Raw genomic sequence first — 24461 nt, 5'->3', positions numbered from 1 at the left:
AATTTTTTTTGGCAGCTACAATCAACCATACCATAATAGCAGGAATAGACGCGCAGCAAAATCCAAGCGGCGGCTGACTGCGCGGTTTTGCTGGAGCCTGGAGCCGCAGTCTGTTACGGATTCATGAAGTACACATGTCCACACCCAACATATTCGGGTTTTTGTCTATATATTTGGTGTATGGCATGACGTGACGTGACATGAGCAGGCCAACAGGAAAAAAATGAACAAACATTTGCAAATGCATTTTATTCTATTTTTTTCCTCCAGCAATAAGTTTTATTTTGTGCAGCTTCATCCTTTTTTTTCATCCACGTGTACCAATGTTTGCATCGAACGCACTTCCTTAGCAACGTGTATCTGAACCAGGAAGTACTTTTGTATGCTCTCGCTAACTAGCCGTGGTTAGCACAGTGAAGTGAAAGTGTGCGGCAGCAAAGTTTGTCTCAGTTGTATTTTTGAGTCCAGCTTCCGTCCGTATGTAATAAACACATGCCAGGTAACGTCGTGGTTAGCAGGCAGTCCTGTCGCTTGTAGGAGAGGAGTGAAAATTGTAAGTTGAGATGTTTTGTTGTGTGTTAGCTCGCTGTTAGCTAACAAGCTAACGAAAACTGCTAGCTTGACTTGAAATAACTTATTTGTATTGAATGTAATATCTCTCCTAATTCATTAAACAGACACGTAACATAAAGTAAATACCGCTTGTTTAATAACGCACACTTTAAACTGACATGCGTAACGAGCATTAACAACAGGAATTGTTTGGGAAGTTGATAACGTCAAGTTAGGTTAACGAGATGGGTGACATTATGTTATGTGCATGCTTCGATTTGTAGTCTTGTGGATCAGGATTGTGATTATCATATCATTACCGTTAGCTGCAACGTAGATGTTTGTATTCAAATTAGCAAAGCTGTACTGGTGATTCAAGTGAAAACCCATCTAGTGCCCACTTTGTGCTAGTACCTTTTTGGTCTAAGTGGTAAATGGCTTAGAACCACCACGTTGCTTTGCAAGAGACTCTGCATCTTTATGTCTTGTATATCAAAATAGTATTGTTTGTATTTCTTTCTCTGTCACAGGTGTGCCATGAAAATTATTTTCTTACCACTGTCTGATAGGCCACGATAGGCTTGATAGGCAAGGTATGCAGGGGTTATGGAAGGTCTAATGAATTCTGCCGAAGAGCAGCAACCCTCCTCTCCTCTGGCCAACGCATGGGCCAAAAAACAGGAATCAAGCAAGATTCAAAAGCCAAAACTTGTTGGTGGATTTGTTTTAGTGCATGCAGGTAAGTGCGCACGTCATTATTAACATGTAGAATTACATAGAAAGCAGCACCACATAATAAATAAACATAATTTAAAGTAATATGGTGGTATCACCATAGTAATTTAAATTATGTTTATTCCCTAATGAACTGAACATCATGTTTTCCTACATAGTTTTCTGCTTTGATATGATCAACTATCATCACTTTATAAACACTTGTCAGTAATGGAATTGCTATTTTTTTGTTATTAGTTTTACCAGGAAATCTGCCTTTTTCAACTGGCATTGGGCCAGAAGTGAATTTTTGACACTAGTTTGAAATCTGACTTTACATACATGGACAGCTGTTATTGCAAATCTAGTGGTTGCTTAAATTCTAGTGTGAAGCCACCTCTGATTTTCTTAATCCCCAGCTAACTCAACATGATCACAACATGCCACTGGTGGCAAAGGTTTTGAGTTCAAGACCCAAGTGATGCAGAATGTGATGCAGGCATTGTGTAGTGTGAATAAGAGGCATGCTACTTTACTAGGTTTAATGATGCATTTGGTTCCTCCTCTTCTTCCTCTTCCACATCATCCTTCTTTCTCCTCAAAATGCCTGGCTAATTTCCCTTCAGGAGCAGGATACCATTCTGAATCTAAGGCCAAGGAGTACAAGCATGTGTGCAAAAGAGCCTGCCAGCGAGTAAGTTTACTTTATGGGCATTATCATACTGTTTGTGCACAAAATCAGTCTTATTCTCATTGCAATGTTAGTAAATGCATTATCTAGATAATTTGGCACTTCATATTATTTAATCTGTTTAATACTTTCTGAATAAAGACCAACAAAACAGACTGACATTGATCATTAATTAAAGTAGCCTTTCAAGGCTTTCCTTAAGCAATTGAAAAATTGTGCTGTACCATTATATTCAAATGTAATTAGTGGAAAATATGCATAAATGTTTTTATTATTTGGTATTGCTAAAATATTAGTACTAAAGACCCCTGTATCTACTAGAAATAAATGTGTTTATGTGATAAATAATGAATAAGTATGCTTTCATCCATACACTGAAGTCAACTTATTTAGTCAGTTTAATAGTTTACAGTTTACTTGCTCTTTAACCTCAGTTGGCTGTGACAACAAATCAGTTATCTAAAAGTTGCTTAATACTGTGGAGTGTGTAAACCTCCTCCTACTACATTTGCACACAAATATGTCCTGTTCTTGTTCTATCTAATGGATATAATGTCTTTAGAAAGTACCTTTTTTTTTTTTTTTTTTTTTTTTTTTTATAAACAACTTGACCTATTACATAATGTTTTTTTGCAATCTGTATTGGCTTTATCAGGACGATATTGGGATTTTCTTCCACACTTTCTCAGTGGTTTGCTCAGGTTGGATGGAGAACATCTGTGAACAGCTGTCATTACATATATTTTCAGTGGGATTCTAATCTGTGTTTTGGCAGTACTACGCAAGCACTTTAATGTTCTTGTTTTGAAGTCATTCCAGTTTTCATTTGGCTGTATTAAGATCATATTGCTGTTGGAAGGAAAGTATTTGTTCTTTGGCACTCCAAATCATGTTCCTCTCAGTAATATCATTGTATTTAGTTTCATTCATTGTTCATTCCATCCTTACAAGTTGCTTAATCCCTATGACTGAAAAACAACATCATGCTGCAGCCATCACCCTTGCTTTACTATGGGAATGGTGTTGGATGGGTAAGGAGCTGTGCCCATTTTCCATTGGATGTTGCACTTTGCATTAAGGCCCAAAAGTTAAATTTTAAAAAGGGGCCTTGCTTTCATTGCTATTCATACCTTGTTACAACGTCTTATATGTTACCTGTTGTGATAATGTTACATAACTGACTTTGAGAAATGTAGGTAGTGAAAGTATTGGCTTAAATGACAAGGTGTCTCTGTCTGTCTTTTCCAGGCTGTGGACCGGCTGAAAGCTGGTGCACTTGCAGTGGAAGCAGTGGCTGCAGCACTGGTTGAACTTGAGGTTGGTTGACTGTGCATGTAACCTTTATTACCTCTGTAATCTGTAACACCACACATACATAATTAACATCCAAAAAACTTTCAGTGAGGATAAGAAACTTAATTTGACATGTGTATGTGTTCATCCAGCACAGCTTTATTCTGCTGCATGTACGCACATCCTGTTGGATGATGTTAGGCATGATTTTCCTCAGAGCAGGGTTGGAATAAAGGATAATGAACTGCTGTAAGAATTTACAAAGAACTGTGGTAGAGCAAGCACTTGTGTTTTTTTAAAGCTAAATTAGAATAGCCATATGGTGCAAAAAATACCTGCTCAAGCATTAGGCATAGCACAAAATGATGGGCAAAACTAAGAAACACACTTGAAAAACAACAGTCTCAAAACCAGCAACAAGTAATTATGAAGTAATATTCTTACTAGAATATTTCTGACTTGTTACTTACTTGACTCATTTTTAAGAAGTACTTCAGAGTGGCATGCGACATGTATTTGCAAATGAAAATGGGACAAAAGCAAAGCTATTTATAACTATCTACAAAATTCAAATGAACTCATGATAACAGTGGTTCTGACCCTTTGATAAAGCTGTAGTGTAGGTACTTAAGAAAATGCATCAAGTGCTTTCATCAAATGCTTTTTGTCTTTCTTTAAATTAAGAAGAAAAGAATGACTTTCCTTCAGTATATTAGCATTGACAGTATGCTTCATTGCAATTATAGTTTTATTCTAGGCCGCATGTTTTTAATTGTTCTCAGGACTCTCCTTTTACAAACGCTGGCATGGGCTCCAACCTTAATTTGTCGGGGGAAATTGAATGTGATGCGAGTATCATGGATGGGAAGTCGCTCCATTATGGCGCCGTAGGGGCTATTGGTGGTGAGTTACTACACACTTGTTGATATATTATGATATATAATACTGCTATGTTGTCGTGGCACTGAAGTTCAGTCACCTGCAAGTAATAGCAATGACTCAAGCCTCTGTCTGTCATATGTTTTACTTAGATACTTTCTACCATCTCAGAGTGTTTTTAGGGATTTTTAGAGTAATTTGGCATCATAAATCCTTACAATGGGGGACCAACCACTTTTTACAGGGAGAAAATTCAGGAAATGCTGCTAAAATGTACACATCAGTATACTTACATAGAGCTTTCCTTGAAGGCTTTCAACAAAAGCAATTCTTTTGCAAGAACTGAAGATTCACAGCCTAGAAGTGAAAGAATGATGAATGAAACTTTGTCGGCTTGGATATAAAATGCATACCTGTCAACTTGTGTTTTATAAGGTCTCTTAAGGCACTGAAATGTGTTTAAATAGGCTAAAAGAAACCCACTATTCATAGGTGTGCTCGTGTAACAATGTGCAATACTACACAGTAAACTCAATGTCTACATTGCCTGTGAAAATGAACAAAATATACAGAAAGTCAACACAGATATTGCAAAAATCAAACCGTATGTAGTTCACCTGTATTGTGCAGAGAAAGACTCATTATTTGGTCTTTTGATGACTCTTCTGTTTCTCTTATTTAAAAATCATCATTTTGCCCGTAATAATGTGAAGAATTACCGTGTGTGTTTGAAAAATCTAGTCATGAATTGAGGACCTTGATTTGTTTACACTGTAATAAAAGCACATGGAATGAACTGCTAGCCCTGTGATAATTCTGACTTTTCCTTCAGGTATTAAGAACCCAGTCTTAGTTGCAAACCGTCTACTGAGTGAAGCACAGAAAGGGAAACTATCAGCTGGCAGAATACCTCCCTGGTGATTATCATTATGAATTTATGTTGTATTAATGTGACTATATCCGCTTGTTAATGTTTTTTCTTTTGTCAGCTTTTTAGTAGGGCGAGGAGCACATGATTGGGCAGTCAGCCATGGAATACCGCCATGCCCTTCAGAGAAAATGGCCACCAGTGAGTTTCGTTATACTGATTCAGAAATATGCTTCATTCAAGAAATGTATTTTCTGTTGCGGAACTACTGAACCAAAACACTGCTCAGAACAAGAGCATGGACGAGGTGCATCAACTACTTACGTGGATGAGTTAGATTGAGATTGTTTTGTTTTTTTCACACACAGAGTTCAGTTTATCTGCGTACAAGAGGAACAAGCGAAAGATGGAGATGGCAGAAAAGATGGACACAGGACATAATCAGACAAAGAAAAGACGACAATCAAGTGAAAATGTGAGTACAGAAAACAGTTATTTTATTAGCATCATGTGTATTCTTGCTGAATCGGTTGAGTCAGAATGGACCCGCCCCTTTCTGCTGTTTTTGTAGTAGTGTCCCTCACAGCGAACGGCATGTTTTTTATTTGCCCCACAGGTACTGTAAGGGGTTGATCTGTCCAGGGTTACCATTTGTACTAAAGAAAATGCTCTGTGGTAGTGGTCAACTAATTGCATCTAATAATCAATACCCCCATGTGGAGAGAAATTATACTTGCCTGGAAGTGGTACTGAAATGTGGTCCAATAAACTAAAAAAGGTATATCTACTTCACTGCACAGGTGCTAATAAAGGCAAGATCCACAGAAAAAACTTGCCACTGTGTGTAGAATGGAACAGAACAAACAGAATGCAAAAAGATAATGAAACAAATACCAAAAGGGATATTATGGGAAGAAACCAAAGGTGGGAAAACCTATGTCCTATAAATTCAGACAGAAGACCTACAAAGGTAAGAGGGGTCAGTAACGATAAGAGCACGGGGTTTACCCCAGTAGAAGATGTTAATGTCAGCATGACCTTGTCCATCGAGGCTACTATTAGTAATGAAGTCAGTTTTATCATGCAGCCCACAGATTCTAAATCAGCAGTTATGCATGGGGATATGTGGCATCAAACTGAATATAAAATTATCAAGTAGAATATGATATTTTATGCAAGAAAGGAATTAAACTACTCTTCACAACTAAGACGTAAAGATAAGTTCTGCCAGTTATGATCTCAAATTCTCACAGGGTCATCGAAGGAAATGGCATTACCAGCTTGCACAGAGGTTTCCAACAAACAATTAAAGTGTTGACAAGAGTTGGTGCAAAGTTTCAGTGCCCTGAGCAGCACAGCTGGAGAGTTGCCTGATGATGAGCTGAGTGGAAAGCAGTTGAGAGCAGCAGACTCATTCTGCTCTAAAGTCACTAGCAGTGGCAGCAGCAGCAGCAGAAAAGGGTGGGAGAGTTTAGGTTGGTTAGGATGTGAATTGTGTTAAATGGAGTAAAACATGTAAATGCAACCTTATATGCGTCTTTGGACCTGCTTTTGAACACTATAACTGTTTATTTAGTTCAGTTACATAAATCCTCAATATTAATGAGATATCCATAAAAAGCAAGACTAACAACTAAGATAGACTGTTTGTTGACTCAGGCAAGTTCAAGTGATATATGATTAAATGACTGGTAATGATGCCAAGTGGCTAGTTAGCCTAATGAGAGTTTAAGGTTTGACTTGCCCTCTGTTCTCATCCATCTCTTACATGTTTACACAGAACTGATTGACCTATTAAAGATTAATATGCGACTATTTGGTGCAGTTAAGCTACCACTGATTTGGACATAACTGATAGTCAGACTGTGACTGTTCAAATGCATGCCTTGTTCAGAGTTTTTTTTTTTACAGTGATTTGGCATCAACCATGTCATTAATTCTTACTCTGTCATTGACATATAAAGTGAATTAACAGGAAATAACCCTATCTTTTATCAAGAATGGAGACTTGTGGGTTCAAGAAAAGGCGGTATTGCAGCAACTCTGGTTTTAATTTTCATACACAATTTTCTTTTTTCTGCCTCTGAGTTTTTGCCAAGCAATAAAATCTTTCCATTCTTTTTTTCAGTCCAATATAGGCACCTGTCTCATTATGGTCTATGGTTGCAGTGTTTTTCTTTTAGGAATATCTAAAGCATATCAATATAATTCCTACGATGCCCTTAAGTTTTACATTATTCATTATTTATGTCATTATTTACTGTGGATTTGTTTTATTTAAGGACACCGATAAGAAATGATAGGATTGTCTTTGTAGCATTTTGAAATAGCTGGCTCTGGTTCGTTTTTGGCCTCAAGGGCTCGGAGACAGGACTGATTTAGGAGAGCATAAGACAGATGAGATGTGCTGTTGCCTTTTTTTTTACTCTCCCCTTTTAGTCCAGGATTCAATGTAGTTCTTCAGTTTCTGGAAGGAGTTGAGCTCTGATCATGTATCATAATGCCATTTTACACATTTACCCTGTAGAACTTAATTCATCATGCAGCCTGAGTCATGATGGTTCTCAAACAAGTCACTTCCAAAGTAAACTGCAATCAGGAAAGGAATACAGCTGATGGAAATCACAACATCACATATTTTTAATGAATGTGAAGGGCAAGGAAGAGTGATTATAAATTTCATGCTGTACATTCTTAACTTTGGAAATGTACTTAGTCAAAGATGATGTCTCTGCTGCAAAATGTGAATTTTTGGACTTATCTGAAATTTTCACTCCTCATTTATCCATTTGTATTTATTTGTGTTCTGTTCATGTCACTCTTCTCCTTACTGTCATGTAGGAAAATGGTTCAGGGTGCCTCGATACAGTGGGAGCCATTGTGGTAGACCTGGAAGGGAACGTAGCTGCAGCAGTGTCCAGTGGAGGCCTGGCCATGAAACATCCCGGCAGGGTTGGCCAGGTAGTCAGTAGAAGAATAGAAGAGTTTGCCCTGATCATCCTTACTTCCTGTGTCCCATTGTTTTTTTTGAATGTTAAAGCCCAGTAAACATTTCTGTGCGGGAAGTCATTTACTTTGAGGCAGCTACAGGAAGTTATGAGTTTGCATTAACAGCAGCTTAACAATGGGGGCTGAACAGAATGAATGAATCTGTAGAATTTACTGCCCTTACCTCATTAACACTGTTAAAGCTTGGAGCAATAGAGTAGTGAGTATATGGCATGCTATTCTAGTTAATGAGGGGAAATGTAAATTAGGCTGAAATGACCAACCCAGCCTTAAGTGTAAGTTTTAAATAATTTCATTGGGCTATAGTTATCACAGTATGTGATTTCCTAAACAAAAACATTATAACTAAAACAACAACAAAATGTCTTTGCATCTAAAATGTCCTCTCTTCCTCTCTCTTCCCAGGCTGCTCATTATGGATGTGGCTGCTGGGCTGAAAATGCCTGTAATATGAACCCTTACTCTACAGCAGTGAGTACCTCAGGTATACCACAGCACACTCTCTACAATATGTCACAGTTGTGTGTCTGTGTGTGTTGTGCGTGCATGTTTAACTCTCATTGTTAATGTTTACCGCTAGTCCACCTTTTGTTTTGGAGAAGATATGAATCAGAAACAGATATTCGATGTGAGGCCTCTTATTTAGCCTCAGTGAGTCAAGCTTAAAAAAGCCTGATAATACTTTCCGATGACCTCCAACCATTCCAGCTGAGGGATTCTCATCAGTCACTTCCTCAGCTGATTGAGTCATCATTCTCCACTCTTTGTTAGTCAGCTGCGTGCCAGGTGCATTGCAGAGCTCTTTGGATTTACTATGACATTTGACATGGGACACCTGCTGTAGATATGATAGAGGGAGGACTGCCAGGAGTGCAGCAGAAAGATTGTAAATTTGTGCAGTTATCTAGATTCAGATCATAACTTAGTTTTTCTTAAAATTATTTACAGTTTATAATATGCTTCTGTTAATACAAGATGAAAACGCAATGAGGAAAAAAACTTTTGTTGAACTCTCTAAATGTACAGATTCTTTATTCTTCAATTTAGATCTGTACTCAATGTACTTTGACTAACAATTGAAGCATGTTTAATATGTATGGTAAGTACAATAAATGTATAGTAAAAACAATCACAGGAAAAAGTATGTGAACCCTTAAGAATTATCTGGATTTCTGTATAAATTGGTAAAATTAGATCTGATCTTCATTGAAGTCACAAAAATAGAAAAACACAGTCTGCTTCAGCTAATACCATCCAACAACCAACCAACAATTATATGTTTTCATATTATTATTGAACACACCGTGTAAACATATGGAAGCGTATTGCATTAAAAAAAAAAAAAAAAAAAAATCTAAATGATAATAATGCATCCAATAAATTCATACCAGAAATGTCTTTTACAATAAAGCAGGTCAATGGCTGATTTTGTAATAAATGGAGAAAAAAAAGAAATTTAGTGGCACTTAAAGATTGTGACATATAGACTTGACACAGCATTAGGTTGGATGATTTCAACTGGCTTTAAAGAGGTACAAGTGAAATGTTGCTTTTATATTTTTAGCATCGCTGTAACAGACGAGATTTAAATCTTAATGCTATAAGACCAATCTCCGAACAGTAACGTGTCCTGTATTTGTAATGAATGTCAACAATTATTGCGCAGAACAATTTGAACATTAACATGATGCAGAGTAATGACATGATGGTTTCAGATGATTGGATTGAAATCTTCTGACACCACTGGGAAGTGTTTGGTCTGTGCTAATGCAATTTCATTTACGTAAAATTCCATTCAGCTTCATTATATCAGGATGTCAGAAGAAGACTCATCAGAAGATATCTCAAAACCTCTGTAAAAAGATGTACATGAAAGACTGATCTTTAAAAGGTAAAAAAAAATTAAGGTTAAAATGTAAAAATGTGTGACAGTAAGTCTGGGAAAAAAACACTCTGCATTCCCCACCTACTTTTATTGCAATCAATTTTAACACACCTCGACAAGTGTAAGGATGATGCAGGGGAGGATAGAGAGGGTACACACACTTGAGGCAAAGACACTGTTTTTGTATAGATTAAATCCTAGCCTTCATTTCACCAGCCTGTGGTGAAAGTGAACCTTTCTGACCATTACTGACAACAAGAGCCTTGTGAATTTTGTGATTTTAAAAATGCTTTACATTTACTGTACAAGTCTGCATGCAGAGAAACGATAGCAGCCAGAGCAAACAGGAGCAGAGGATGGTATCAAAACTTGAAGAGAGTCAATTTGACAGACACTCTTCCCTTTCAGGACCATTCAGCCATTTCAAAAACAAGTTACATTCTTCTTGAACATTTTTCTACAATGTATACAGCCATGCTTTGGTGATTTTAGCTGAAAGCAACATTGCTGGTTGTGAGCCATATGGATTTGAATGTGAGGTAGAGGCTACATTAGCCCACTTCTTTAAGATGTGCAGACCTCTGCGACATAGCTTCTGGGGATCATTAAAACCTTTTGATGTGGATCTGTAGCCTAATGCATCACAGCACAGACGAGCTGATTTGATCTGACAGGCTGAAGCTTAAGTCATATGTACTGAGATAGCCAGCGTTTTGCACTGCTAAAGCTTGTCTGAATATATGATCACCAGCAATCAGTGAGAAATTTAGGCTAATGAAACAATTATTTTAAATAAACAGCCTCAGAAGTCCATAGTGTTGTAAATAGTGATTTTAACTGTATTATGTGCATTTGTATGTATTAAAGGGCTGTCACTTACTTGAAGTCTGCAGCTTAAAGGTCATTTGATCCATTCTGTATTTGTTCCATTAAGCACGCAGTGTAAGACTACTATCTTGGTAAAAGTCTATCAATTATCCCAGTAGATGAAGTGTACATGTTTGCTCTGTATGTATTTTGACCTCATCCTGTTTTCTTATATTGTGGCTTTGCCTTTGATGTTACTAAAAAAGCTTTCCTTATGGGTATGGAGAGCATAATGTGTGTTCCAGTACAACACCTGTTTTTAATTTCACAACATGAAAGGCATTCCCATCAAAAGAAACTGTAATTTCCATGCTGACATGAGGAGTATGATCCTCACCCTATAGCATATATGTCACTCTTCCCTTCACCTCACCACCACTTTGTCCATTGCCCACACACACACACACACACACACACACACACACATTCTAGTCTGTATCGTAATATTTGGCTCATGTGGGTCTTTGTTTTATATGCGGTGCCTGCTTTGCCTGGCCTTTGCTTTGCTGTGCCAAGTGAGGGAGCAGCTCATGAACTTCACTGTTTATTCCTACTTTTGTTGGCTGTCAAAATACTGTTTGTTTGGCCTCTTTCTTTTTGCATTTCTCTTGTGTTGAGCTGCTATTGTAGTCTGAGCTTCTTGCTGCAGTCCCAGTTCAACAGTGTCTGTGCTGCCATATTATCCATTTCCCCTGGGACAGAGCGCTTTATGGTAAACACATTACAAAAGGCACAGTACCTGGCCAATCTGACGCTCTGCTCTTGTTAAAACAGAACTTCAAATTGCTCCAGGCATCTGGTCTCCGCAGTTACCGACCTGCATTCAGTTTTGTTGTAGTTACCTGAAATTTTATGGGGCCTTCATTTGTGTTTACAGAAACAACAAGGCTATATTCTTAAGTCTTTATGGGTTTTCACAGGAGCTTTTGCCAGATGCGTTTTGTTTTCACTTTCTTTTTTCCTGAGTACGAGCAGACATTTGAGAAATATCATATTGTAATCATGCAGCATGCATTTAATATCCTCTTTCCTTAGCAGCAACAAGGTATTGATTTTAATGTTGGTCCTTTTAAGCAGCAAGTAGCATATTATCTAAGATATAAAAAAAGCACACCTGCTAGGTTCTGACTTGGAAGTGGCAGAGGGTAAGGTGAGACATTTGTACAGGCTGCCCATGCTTTTTATGGTTCTTGGTTTGCTTAAATTCTTAACAAAATGCTTAGTTTCTCTCCTTGGACCTTTTGTTATACCACATCGTTATAACACATTAGCATAGCTAAAGAGCATCTGACAGATTCAGGTGCTAATTGAAGCCAACTGAAGCGCACCCTGCTGGCACTTTGAATTAATTCAAAGGATTAAGTTTTAGCATGAATAAAATGTTCACACGCAGAACCTTTATACTGCATTGCTGTTTCTGTGGACGGTAACAAAAGGGTGTCACAGTCTTCACAGATAAAATTGCATTTGGCATGCTGTCACTTATGTCATAACTCCACACTGTTAGTCAGTGGTCTAATAAATAATAGTATAATAATAATATCAAATTATTTGTTGTAGTTTACCTTCCACATTTAAATAAATAATATTTTTGGTGTTTGGTCAGTTAAGCCTTAATGGGAAAGTCATGTTTCTAAAAATATATATTAGCGTAACATATACATAGAAAACCTGTTGAGGCATAAATGTGTAATTTTGAAACATGTTGCATGTTAATATTGCAGTTACGCAGTAAGCCAGAGCACAGAATTTTACAAAAGTGGAATTAATAATGGGTGGCTGCTGTTTCAAATTCCCAGACCAGCTGGGAATCTGGGCAGGGAAAGCTGAATGAGAAACACAAATTTCTCTCCGGCAATTACTGTCAGTGTGTCCTTGAGCAAGGCAGCTTTGCTTGGCAGCCCCTAGGTGCTGTCATCTTTACCTTAAATAAAAAGGCTGAGAACATGCTAAAAAGACTGCAATAGCTCTGTATTTTTTCTAATAGCTGAAAAGGCCAGTCCTTTCATTTTGCAATATTTTACATTACATAACTTAATAACCAGATAAATTGGGAAAAGGTGTTTTTTTTAACATGGTATGAATATCAAATGGTAATCAAGAAATACTCACACATACTAAATTCTTCAAAGTTCACTTAAACATCAAGATGTGAAATATCAAGATGTGATTAAAACCATATACAGCTAATGTTTTGTTTAAACAGACATTTGTTTAAATGGGCCTTGGATTCTTGGGTGCCAGTGGGTTGCACTACATGTGCTACAACTCTGAACTCACTGGAGACCTTGTGCAATTCTGATCGAATGCATGCATTATTGCAACAAAGAAATGAGTGGATAAAAGTTAATGATAAAGGTTCAGCTGTGTCTGTGTGTCTTGTTCCAGGCTGTGGAGAGCATCTGATTCGCACCATGCTGGCACGAGAATGCTCTGCTGCCATGCAGTCTGAAGATGCCCACCAAGCGCTGCTGGAGGCTATGCAAAACAAGTTCATCAGTGAGTCACCCACAACCACTCCTTTCCACACACGCATACTAGTCGGCCATGAACTCGTTTGCCAGAAACACAATGATGCACTAAAAGAACTGAACTAACAAACAGATGTTGCGTAACATAAGGAATGAGCTAACAACTGGAAACATCGGAAATAATAGAATCAGAAGAGAGACGGCTTTTGATTTATGGACCGTTTTCACTGTTTAAACAGGGCCTTCAAATGTTCCACACATCATAGCTGACAGCCACAGATTATTTTAGAAGACATACTTGCTTTGTTGAAAGTTCATGTGAAGATGTAATTTTTTTTTCTGCCATATTCTCAGAAGTGGTCAGTTTTTTAGCATGTCTTGTTAACTGTGTTTGCTGCGCCTGTGAATGACCACTGGGATAGAGCAGGGAAAGAAAGGACATGTGGAAACGTGGTGGTTTCTGCCTTGTTTTGGCCTCCTTTAGAAGTCCATCCCAGTTTGGCATTGTCATGGACATCTGTAACACTGAGACATTTGGACAGACGGGATGAAGTCAATTTGAAGTTAATTCTTTTGTTGTTTCCTTTTAAGATTCACATTAAGTTAAACGGAGCCCCATAAATCCTGCCTTAGCAAGAGCAATGATGACAGTGTGTGTGATGTGGCGGCCTCTCACTGAACTTTCATGATACAGCTGTCAGGTTCCATATCTTTAATGACAACACCATCCAAATATTTAGATCTTTTTGTGTAATACAGCAACTCTTATTGTATAGATACACCTGCCAAACATAAACACACACACAAATACTCAAATAGTTTAATCCCATTTATTTTTCCTTCTTTTGTTGTGATGGGTAAAAAAAACTGTGAACCCTGAGGCAATAATAGAGATATTATGAAATGTTTAATAAACCTATACCCTTTTCAAAATGGAGAACAAATCCCAAAACTTTATGTAAATGTTGTCCAAGCTATTTTCAAAAAAATAGTTTTTTTTATAGAGTGAAGGGAACATTACAACATGGGACCAAAATTAGTGTGAAATGTGACAAAGAAACAATGGGATGCAGACACAATAATATTTTCATCATGCGCCAATTGGTCCTGTTTTTCTTGTACTTGTTGCTGTGTTAAGACATTTCACGACACCAAAAGCTCTTTTTATTTAGCTCTTTTTCAAACAAAGCCTTTTTTTCTTTTATTGCCCCACACTAATCAGTCAATTCAATGTTTTTTTTTGTATACACAACATCACTTCTGAAATTTGGTCAGGGAGCAAGAAAGGTTCTCATTGATTCCACAAAGCCAATTGATATTTCTGTTTGTTTTTTGAAAGAAAGCTCGAAGGTCTTTGAGAGTCAGCTGGATATTTTTCTTGAAATGAAATATCATGTAACAGGAGTGTATACTGTGTGTGGGGAGTTACAAATTACACTACCTGTCATTAACCTATTATGTGCTCAAACCTGCCCATACGAATGGAGTGAAATGCTTTTTTATTGAACTAAATAAAATAAATACATCAGGACAGAATAATTGCTTGCAGTTGTTTAACTTGGCCAGACAGGCAAGCAACTTGAATAGAAGGATTTCTTTTTCTCATAGATCACAGTAATTTGATTAAAAGGGCTGTGTTTCGTCCAGTCTTTTCATGTGTTATCCTTGGTTCGATGTGTTGGGGTGGGGAACTAAAAGTATACAAGAGAGTTTTTGACTGAGGAGAAACCTGTCATTCATACCATGCTTATGCCTCATTTAGCCATCTCTTTTGGTGCTTTCTTTGTGTGTCCAGGCTCACCCTTTCTGGCCAGCGAAGATCGTGTTTTGGGTGGAGTAATTGTCTTGCGCTGCTGCAGATGTGTGGAAGCTCCGCCATCTCAAAATATTCAGGGTATACTGGGTAAGTCATGAATCATTTCAAGTCAGGTCACATTCAAACCTCCACGCCACAGCTAACAGTAAGCAAGTATTTGGCTGTTAATATTTTAAAAATCCTTCATCAGATATGGGGAGGAGGCACTGTAGCTTTCCTGGCGGGTGGTCTGTGTTTTAACTTACACAATCGGGCTCTGGTTTCACACCCTTCATCTCAGATTCAAACAGAGACCTCCCACTATGGAATCAACTGCTAATCTTCAGACAAGTGGAGGCCCTCTGAATTCTGCCCCCATTTTGACTGATTGGTATTGGCGGATCTGATTTATATATATATTTTTTTACCTTCAGCAGAATGATCCTTACTTTCTCAAAGCTACCATTATGGAATTGGACATAATCTGAGTTCTGTCCACATTTTGGCCATATGATTTACTACTAAGCTTTAATGTTGCCCTTTTAACCTTTGTGTTGATAACAAAACAATGGATGAGTTCAAGTTCACTGATGAAGTAGAGCAGATGTTCTTCCAATGTAGATTTCAAATTAAACATGATGGCAAATAACTAGGGAAGTGCCATTTATATGATGCATTATGTCCGCCTGAATAATAACATGTTCCAAAGTATCACTTACTCAGTGATGTGCAGGCCCTGTTTGATGCTGTTTATGGACCGTAGCCCTTGTACAGAGCGTGGACTACTTCCAATTACTGTGGACTGCAAAGGGCTCTGTGTTGATTTACAAGAATAAACAGTATGTCGACCGCATCCTTTGAATGCTGTAGTTTCTACTCTAATTCACAAGTTCTACCTTCCTCTGCAGTTATGTCACAACTTTGAGTCATATATTTTCATGGTAATGGGCACGCTCAGAGTTTACGGTGGTTTGGCACACTGAGTCACCTGCCAAATGTTTTTCCTTGGCTGATGGAAAGACTGTTGATTTCTGTTCATTTTGAAAAATCAAACTTTTAGCTCAGTTACAGTTCTTTCCCCACACTCTTTTTATTTATATTTTTACATTTATATTAATTAATATTTTGTTAATGGATTTTCTCCTGTCCGCTCTATGATTAACCTTTTTATCTGTGCATTTTCACAGTGGAGTTCCTATGGAGTCACACCACAGAGAGCATGTGTGTTGGCTACATGTCTGCCCAAGATAGCAAAGCAAAGGTGAGCTTCCCAATTAGCTTGACAAGCAAAATGTCTTTGTGAGTGAGTTTTAAAAACACTTAGGTTATAGCGGAGTGTAAACATCTCTAGCTCATTAACAACACTCATTAACACACACAAGAAAGTTCAGGAATAGGTGTAGGCTCATATTATAGAGCTCATGAAATATACTGTATAATACTGCTAAGACCATTTCACTGAGCAGTGGCTTGAAATTTATGGACCCTGTTTGACTTGCAGTTAGAGCCATAGTTTTGACTTTTATGAATGTTTTTTTACATCATATTTTCCAGGATGGATAATGTTTATTAGAAAAACATCAAGCTCTGGTATAAGTAATGTCGCAGATTTTTAAACTTTACCAGAATGCTGAAATATAATTTTGTGTGTTCTTGCCTGTTGTTGACAATTCCTCTTTAAAAATTTCTCAATTTGTTGAATGAAGGTGCACAATATATTGGTCAGCTCACTTGTCTTGGGCAATACATGTCATTTTTATCTGGACTGGTATCAACTGTGTTTGAAACACATATATTTAATATGTAAATGAAGAATATATGAGTTTTCATTCAATAATAACAACTATGAGGAAACTTGGGGAGACTGCTGGGCACAATATCAAAATTAGGAGTTCACTTTCATGCTCTGAGTGTCTTTTTCTCTTCTGCACCTAGTAAAACTCAGAGACAGAAAGTCACATAACATAAAACGGGATGGTTAACGTCTGTTTTACTCCTGTATACTTCTGACATGTAACTGTCATATAGCATGTTGATCAAACAAATCCCAACAAAGCCATAATTAATTTATTTAAAAGTCAGTTTTGGTTAATTCAACTTAATTCTAAACTTGGTTCATAGCACAAGTCAGAGTTTATAGACGCTGCTTATTGTTGCACTTGGCATGAATTGGGGTTACCTATTACATAAGATGCTAACTCCACTGAAGACCTGGGGAGAGTCTCTAACGTGCATTCCAGTGTGTTGCCAACAGGGGACTTGCAGAGTGCCCTCTGGTGGACAAACTATGCAACGACAACACTCATAACATGACTGAAGGATCCATCTCTCCCTTTCTTTATTAATTGTCATTTATTGGCTGTTATAAACACTGATACAGATTTATCTACAATTAGCTCATATTGGATTGGGCTCTACAACCAATCCAAACCCCAGGTCCCTGTGGTCTGCTGGTGACCTTGGCTTTTGGATAATGGGACTAAAAGTCTTTGCAGAAGTATATTACATTTACAATTTTGTAGAAAATAGAGGACTACATCATGAATGTTGGCTCTGTGATCCTCTTCCAGGATCTTAACTTACTAAAGGTCATGATTAAAACTAACGTACATAAATTGTATGACTGGAATCAGTCAGTGCGGCTTCTTAAGCAACAGGGCTTAATGCTCTGGCCTCCTGGCTGTAAATGGAGACTCAGCTCAGACTGATTTGTTTGGCTAATGTATCTCCGTCACTCTCTATAAAGAGAGGGCACTGTTCTTCAAGCCTGGTTCGGATTTCAAAGTGTTTGCCCCGCGCCCTGTGTCGCCGCCCCCTCACCCGTCCTTTTTCCTTTTCTCTTTCTCTTGGTCTATCTCTCCAGTCACTCTCCCTCTCTGGCCCTACCTGGTCCTAAAGTACCATAACTTTCACTGAAAGTCATGCAGCACCGGGGATATCGGTATCAATCTGCATATTTTTCAGATGTGCTCTGGGTATTGGGCTTTGTGGTGGAATGTGAGCCTGCAAGCTCCCCTTTCACGCCTGTGCCAACGTAAAGAGGTGAGCAGAACACAATGAACTGTGTTCAGGGGCACTTTCAGTCACCAAACATTGCTTTTGTTTGTGAGTTTTTGTTTTGTTTGTCTTCTTAAATAATGTACTGTGTGTGAGTTGGAGGTATAGCAGGCATTCGCAGAGGGTGATATTACTGGTGGCATATAGTAGTCAGAAAAACCTAGTGCCTTCAGTGAGCCTCACTGTTGGCATGCAACAGCATTTATGATGGACACAGTGAAGAGGACAGTGGTATCTATGTTCTATCAATAAAATAAATTGCAGTTGCAGATGGGAGGCATTACATTTAACATCTTGTGACTTGTGAAGCAGAAGATGTTGTGATATAAACTAGGTAATAGATAATAATTTGGTTGTCAGTATTCTACCTAGACAGGGTGAGCTACCAGTGGGTCTGAAAAGGAAGAAGCCAAATTCAGTGCTCTGCTACTGTTCCACAGACGTTCCTTTTGCAGATCCAGGAATATCATCTGTCTGTAGTGGGATCTGGCTCTCCTGGGAAATGATATCCACTTCCTCTCAACTGGGCATTGGTGACACAGTGATATTGGAGAGTGCAGCCAAGAACACAGCTGCACAACCAAACCTCACACTGCTCCATCAGACACTGAGCAGCAAGTTGGGGTTCCTTCATGGCTCCACACTTGGTGCAAAGCACGGTTTTACCTGTCACTCCCCACCTGAGCCCAGAGCCCCCCCCCCCCACACACACACACACTCACACACTCACTGACAACATAACATCCTTTGAGGGGATGCCACAGGAGAGCATCTGTTTTCCCTCCAATGGGGTTTAAGTTCAAAAGTCCAGAGATGGAAACCTTAATGCGACCAGGCACCGGTCATGATGTCTGCAAACTCTGGTCTTGTCTAAAAGTGGTCTGTCCATGAAGGCCCAGGGGGTGGCACCATGGTCTTCTCCGCAGATGTCAAACTGAAGAGAAGTTGTGCCTCCTAGACAGAGTAGAAAAGAATGGCAAAAGTATGCTATGTAGATTCTGTGGAGATGAACTAAAGTGTTCAATTCATCCTCCTGTAAAAGCATCACGTATTTGTCCTCTTGCCATCTTGCACTGCAGCAGGACAGGCAGCACATTAACAACACACATTAACACATTAAGTCCATACAATGAAGACATCCTTAACTGTGTTGTTATAAATACTCGCTGAAGAAAACTTGGTAAGGACTAATGTTCTTGTTGCACTTTATTAGGTTGCCTGAATAATTCATCCTGATTGAAAGACTTGTAAATGTTAAGTGCATTAAGTTGCAGAGATTGCGTACAGAGCCAGAGCCATCCACAGCCTCAGCTGCTATTCTGCAGACATTCTTCCCATTCCTATTAGCGTCCCACCGGGCATTTCGAACCAGCCAGTCAGAGTCCATCTTCCACTGCTTTTCTGTGATAAGAACATGAAAGGGCTGATACACAAAGTAGCAGGCGTATTTAGGACAGAGGTCAGACTGGATTTATATTGTAACAAGGCTATTTCTCTTTTTTCTTTTTAAATCTGGGATTTCTGTATACAGTAAATATTCTGACAAATGACGGTTTCATAAACCCGGGATAACAGTGAAGCATGCCTTAGCTCAATCCAAAATATTTTGGATGTCAGGCCAGTTAAGACACTGTACTGGCAGCTCCTCTGAGTTTTTTCTTACTGTTCAATCAGATGTCTGTATCCTAATCCTTTTGACTGCTACGAGCTGTAAAGCAGCAGTGCTGGAAAGGGAGCGTATCTGGTTTTATTCAGATGCTCACCTGTGTTTGCACTGGATAGGACATCAGAACATCAAGCCATGCTTCTGAAACCGTTACATTGTTTTATTGTTTGTCATGACTGGACAGTAAGAGAAGTGTAAAAGATCCACAGCAGCAGCACCATGGCTCAGTTCCCACCTCCTGGACATCATTACCACTAGAAAGCTTTTGTGTAAGGCCAGAGAAAATCAAATGGCATGCAATTCAGGCCTCCTGGTTATTGTCTGCTTTGTGTATTACACGACAAATGTCTTTTATTATGGTGCATTTTCTTTTTATTATCCATCTTGCATGGAGAATAAATAGCATATGATTGTTTTTTTTTTATTATTTTAAATGAAAAGAATGTGAAAACCACAACACAAAACAACGGCGTAGTCATAGGGCTAAATTTATCCATTGGCCTACACTGTGGTGTTAATGTGTAGCTTTTCTAGCTCCTAAACACATTCATATCACCAAAGAATGTTGTTTTTCTCTGACAGATACAATGGAACTGTGTTTTTCACGTTATGTTTTGACTCAGCCATAGTCCTGTCATGTGGTCACTTCAGTCACCGAGCATCAAGCTGACAACAGGCTCACTGTGGGTTTGCATGTCTTACATTTATTCATTTAGCTGACGCTTTTATCCAAAGCGACTTACAATTGCTGTATATGTCAGAGGTCACACACCTCTGAAGCAACTAGGGGTTAAGTGTCTTGCTCAGGGACACATTGGTGTCTCGCAGTGGATTCAAACCCGGGTCTCTCACACCAAAGGCATGTGAAATCAAACTGATAGTAAAAGTTGCCACAACAAAGACACAAAACTGTGTGAATGTCAATTAGTAATTTAGTGTTAACACATAAGGCTACAGCATTATTTATCTGATGCTGACCAGACTTGATCTCACAGACATGTTAGGACATCTGTTGTGTCTTCTGAGCCTGAAGCACTACTCATCCTCACTACTGTGTCCCTGTCACCTGGACCCTGACACCATAGCTTGTGTGAGGCTCGCGGTGCTCTCAGTAATGTGGTGGTATAATTACTCACTTGTTTGGTTTAGTAAGCCCTTTATTTTTCCGGCTTGCTCGCTCGTGTTGTCCGTTCTATCAGATTGAAGAAAAAATTAAGGGTTAACATATGGAGCAAGGTTGCACGTAGGGGTGAGCGTAAGGACACGTTGGTGTCATTGTCAAACACAGTTCTCTTGCAAAATATATGAAGCCATACAGCTAGCCGCTAATTATAGTGTATTTTCAGCTGTGTGTTCAGTGTGGTAGAAATTTGAATGAACATTGTTCTTTTCCCCTGACATGCAAACATCAAAAGGAAAACATTTAGCAGTCACCATTCGTTGATTATGACTGAGCTGTGGACCTTCACTCAAAACAGTTTAACCGAGGCCTTTCTTTAACCTCATCTTAACAAGATGAAGGGGAGAAGATGAACCCAGAAAAGGGTCCTGGAGGCATAATGGCCCCTGAGAGTGTTGCCATGTGTGCATGGCCTTGTCTGGCTGTTGTCCCATTGTAGTGACAGTTGCCCTCGGGGTGCCAGTAGTCCAAGCCTACACAAAAAGAAGTCCAGTAGAGATGAAGGCTCCTGCGAATGGAGGAGTGATGTCAGGCCAATTCAGTGGCCGGGTCAATAAGTGGATGGACTCTTCCCCCAAGCCAGCCAGTGTTACCGTCTGTGGAGAGAGAAAGAGAGACAAAGGAGTATGACAGCTGTTATTGGCACTGGGGAGAGTTGGTCACCTTTGATCCCCCAGTTGAAGTATAACTGCCATCCTCACAGCTGTGTTTGCCCCTTCCCTCCTCCTCTTACTCCTCTCTGTCTCTGCTCAAACACAAAACACTAACAGTCTGTTTCCTTCATCCACTTACTCTGTCTCTGTCAGGAGTACATGCTCATGATGCAACAGTAGAAGAAATTGATGTTTGCATTGTATACCCTCATATGTGATATTATTAAAATTATATTTGAATTGTTTTGACACTAAGCCCACACTTAACAAGCAAGTGGCTTAAAAACGACCTTGTGGTTGTGGAGCTTCTGGTACTGTCTCCTAGTAGATGGGGGGACCGTTGGCAACGACATAGAAACCCGAAGGAGGGTCATTAGGAGGAACAGCCTGCCTGAGCAGAACCTGAACATTAGTTTGTTATTGGACGTCCTGTTCTGGCCATGGACTGTGCATTAAAACATATTTGAACATGGTCGTTCACCCCGGACCAAAAATGTAACTCTTTATCTTCTCTGTGGTACCTGTTGCAACACATCTACAACATTGATGCTCCTTTGTACATATTGCTATTTTCAGTATTAATGCCTGGTAACATAGTTAATAAAAACCACGTTCCATCATCATCATCCATACCTTCATCTTTACTTGTTTGCTCTAATTATGATGTGTGAAAATTGGATGTGTCTTCTGTTGTTGCCTGCAGACCCACATATCCAGATTACCACCTGGGACTATTCCTGGACAGTGTTTGGCCATTGAGGGAGGCGTGTGTCGGCTGGTGAGCGTAGTGGAGTGAGCCGCGTTCTTCCTCCTACTGGGCTTCTTCAGCAATATTCCAAGACTAACTTTTCCACACACACACACACACACACACACACACACACACACACACACACACACACACACACACAGCCTTCACTTTCCCCCCATCTTCGTGATGGCAGAAGTAATAAGCTTTAGCTGTTTTAACAGGTGCCCAGGTAGGAGGGAGGGATGTTAGCTTCTACTTAGTGCACTTAAAGTACTTCCCTTTGCCCCTGTCTGCCTCCAGCATGTACTCTATGCCAACCCCCCCCAAGTTCTCCAGTATCACCTGGATTAGACTTGATGCACCATTGCCTTGATGCACCATTTTTCTTTATTACTCTTTTCCAACTAAAAGTGGCATCCTTCCTTTTGTAAATAAGCTATGATTTAGGAAAACAGGGTGAATGTTCATGTTGTTTTGTATTGCTGAACAGATTGTGTGACTATTTTCAGACGTTTAGGAATTTCAAATGCAAGACCTTATTTTGTTCTTAAAATACTTTTCAAGGTTAAAAAAGATGTCATATTGCACCTTGTGGAATGCCTGCTACTCAAGAAAATTGTTATGAATGAAGCATTTGTAGTTGTGAGAGCTGAACAGTGATGATAAAAGCTATTTACAATGTTAACACGTGCAAATTAACTTCCATGTACTCGTACACAAACACATTATATTATTAATCCTTCAGCATACTGTATAACGTAGCATAACGTGCATTTTAGATCATGAAGAATTTTATAACCATTTCAGAATAGAATGCTTTGCTTTGATTGTTTTAAAATGTGAATACATAGCTATTGCATGTACAAAATCTACATTAAGCCACTTTCTATTCTCTGACAGGTGTAGAGTTGATCAAGAAGCAGGAAGCTATGCACTTCCAGAGTAATGCTGATACATACATATAGTGCTCAGGTAGCAGCATTTGACCCCACCGCCAAACATGACTGTTAGATCACAATTTATATTTATATAGTCACATTGACAGAGACATGTATTTTCTTGCTAAAAAAAGGAGAGCTAAAACTCATTTGTATGCATCAAGCCCAGAAATTGTGCTGTTGAAAAGTGTACTTGAAGGGAGCAATGGTCTAAATTGATACTTCTGTTGGGATAATTAGTTTCCCCGGTTTTGCTGTTTCACTCAGTTACTACTAAGAATTCCAATCTCAACAAAACCACAATAGAGCTTGTGTATTCTTTACTTGAAAATGCAACAAATATAAAATGGTATAAGCTATTTAAATGGTACTATGTGCACAGCTCTTTACACTGCTCAAAAAGTTAATAAAATCTATGTTGCTACATTTCAGCATCTATCTTTAGTCTAAACTCCATGACATGAGACACATTCTTCCAACTGAGCCTTTTCCAAAAAAGATGTGCATTGCTCTTAGGAAAGCAGTTTGTGTAAGCCCAAACAGACATAAACACAGCATAAATATAATCTGAACTGTGGACTGCCAAAAATGTATAGTCTGGGAATAAATTACATGCTGGGCAGTAACTGGAGTGGGATAAAAAAGAATTCTGCAGAAGGACTTGTCAACATGCTGAAACATTTTAGCATGAGAGAGGAAATATTGAAGTCTGTGTTTGTTGAGGAACCTCAGTGACTTTTAAAAATGTGTGCAGTGTCCCCCCCCCCCCCCCCCCCCACTCCATCCACCCACCCCAACACACAAACACACACACAATATGTTTCTTTCCCAAGACACCACAGTTTTTTTGACATTTCAGCTTTTTTGTCACATTGAAAAAGAGTGGATTATGTAAGCAATATTTTACATTCTCCAGTATTTTGTGTTGATTTGATTCCTCTTAAATATGCTTTTGAAGGCTCTTATTGGAGAGGGCAGTTATTTATATCAGCAGTCTAACAACAGTCTCTAGGGCAAGAGTTTGTCCAGCTGCTGGCTCTGGATCGTGGCCACTCTAGTGTCTGTGAGGAATGTGCAATAGAGATGTTCATGAAGATAAATATATTCACCGTTTGAAGAGCGAGAGGCCTGCCTGTCAGTGCATCATGTCTCGTTGTGGAATAGGATCACATATGATGATATCCAGCCGGTT

The 24461-nt window shown here is 38.9% G+C and overlaps 1 protein-coding gene across 1 annotated transcript; it reads left to right on the top strand.

Moving 5' to 3' along the window:
- Positions 1-266: 266 nt before the first annotated feature.
- On the top strand, positions 267-23695 carry tasp1 (taspase, threonine aspartase, 1). The gene is made up of 14 exons (XM_038736948.1): positions 267-553; positions 1083-1291; positions 1893-1960; positions 3206-3274; positions 4033-4153; positions 4962-5046; positions 5119-5198; positions 5366-5472; positions 7839-7958; positions 8412-8490; positions 13147-13257; positions 15025-15132; positions 16212-16285; positions 22284-23695. The coding sequence occupies exons 2-14, from the start codon at positions 1159-1161 to the stop codon at positions 22374-22376; spliced, it is 1248 nt and encodes a 415-aa protein (XP_038592876.1). The 5' UTR covers positions 267-553; positions 1083-1158; the 3' UTR covers positions 22377-23695.
- The last annotated feature ends 766 nt before the right edge of the window (positions 23696-24461 follow it).

This window comes from Micropterus salmoides, unplaced genomic scaffold (genome assembly GCF_014851395.1).
Source record: "Micropterus salmoides isolate LMB-PRFRI ecotype aquatic unplaced genomic scaffold, ASM1485139v1 Ms_hic_scaffold_22, whole genome shotgun sequence".
NCBI lineage: Eukaryota > Metazoa > Chordata > Actinopteri > Centrarchiformes > Centrarchidae > Micropterus > Micropterus salmoides.
Note: the sequence above shows the minus strand (reverse complement) of the source record. Positions and strands in the feature narration are given on the sequence as shown.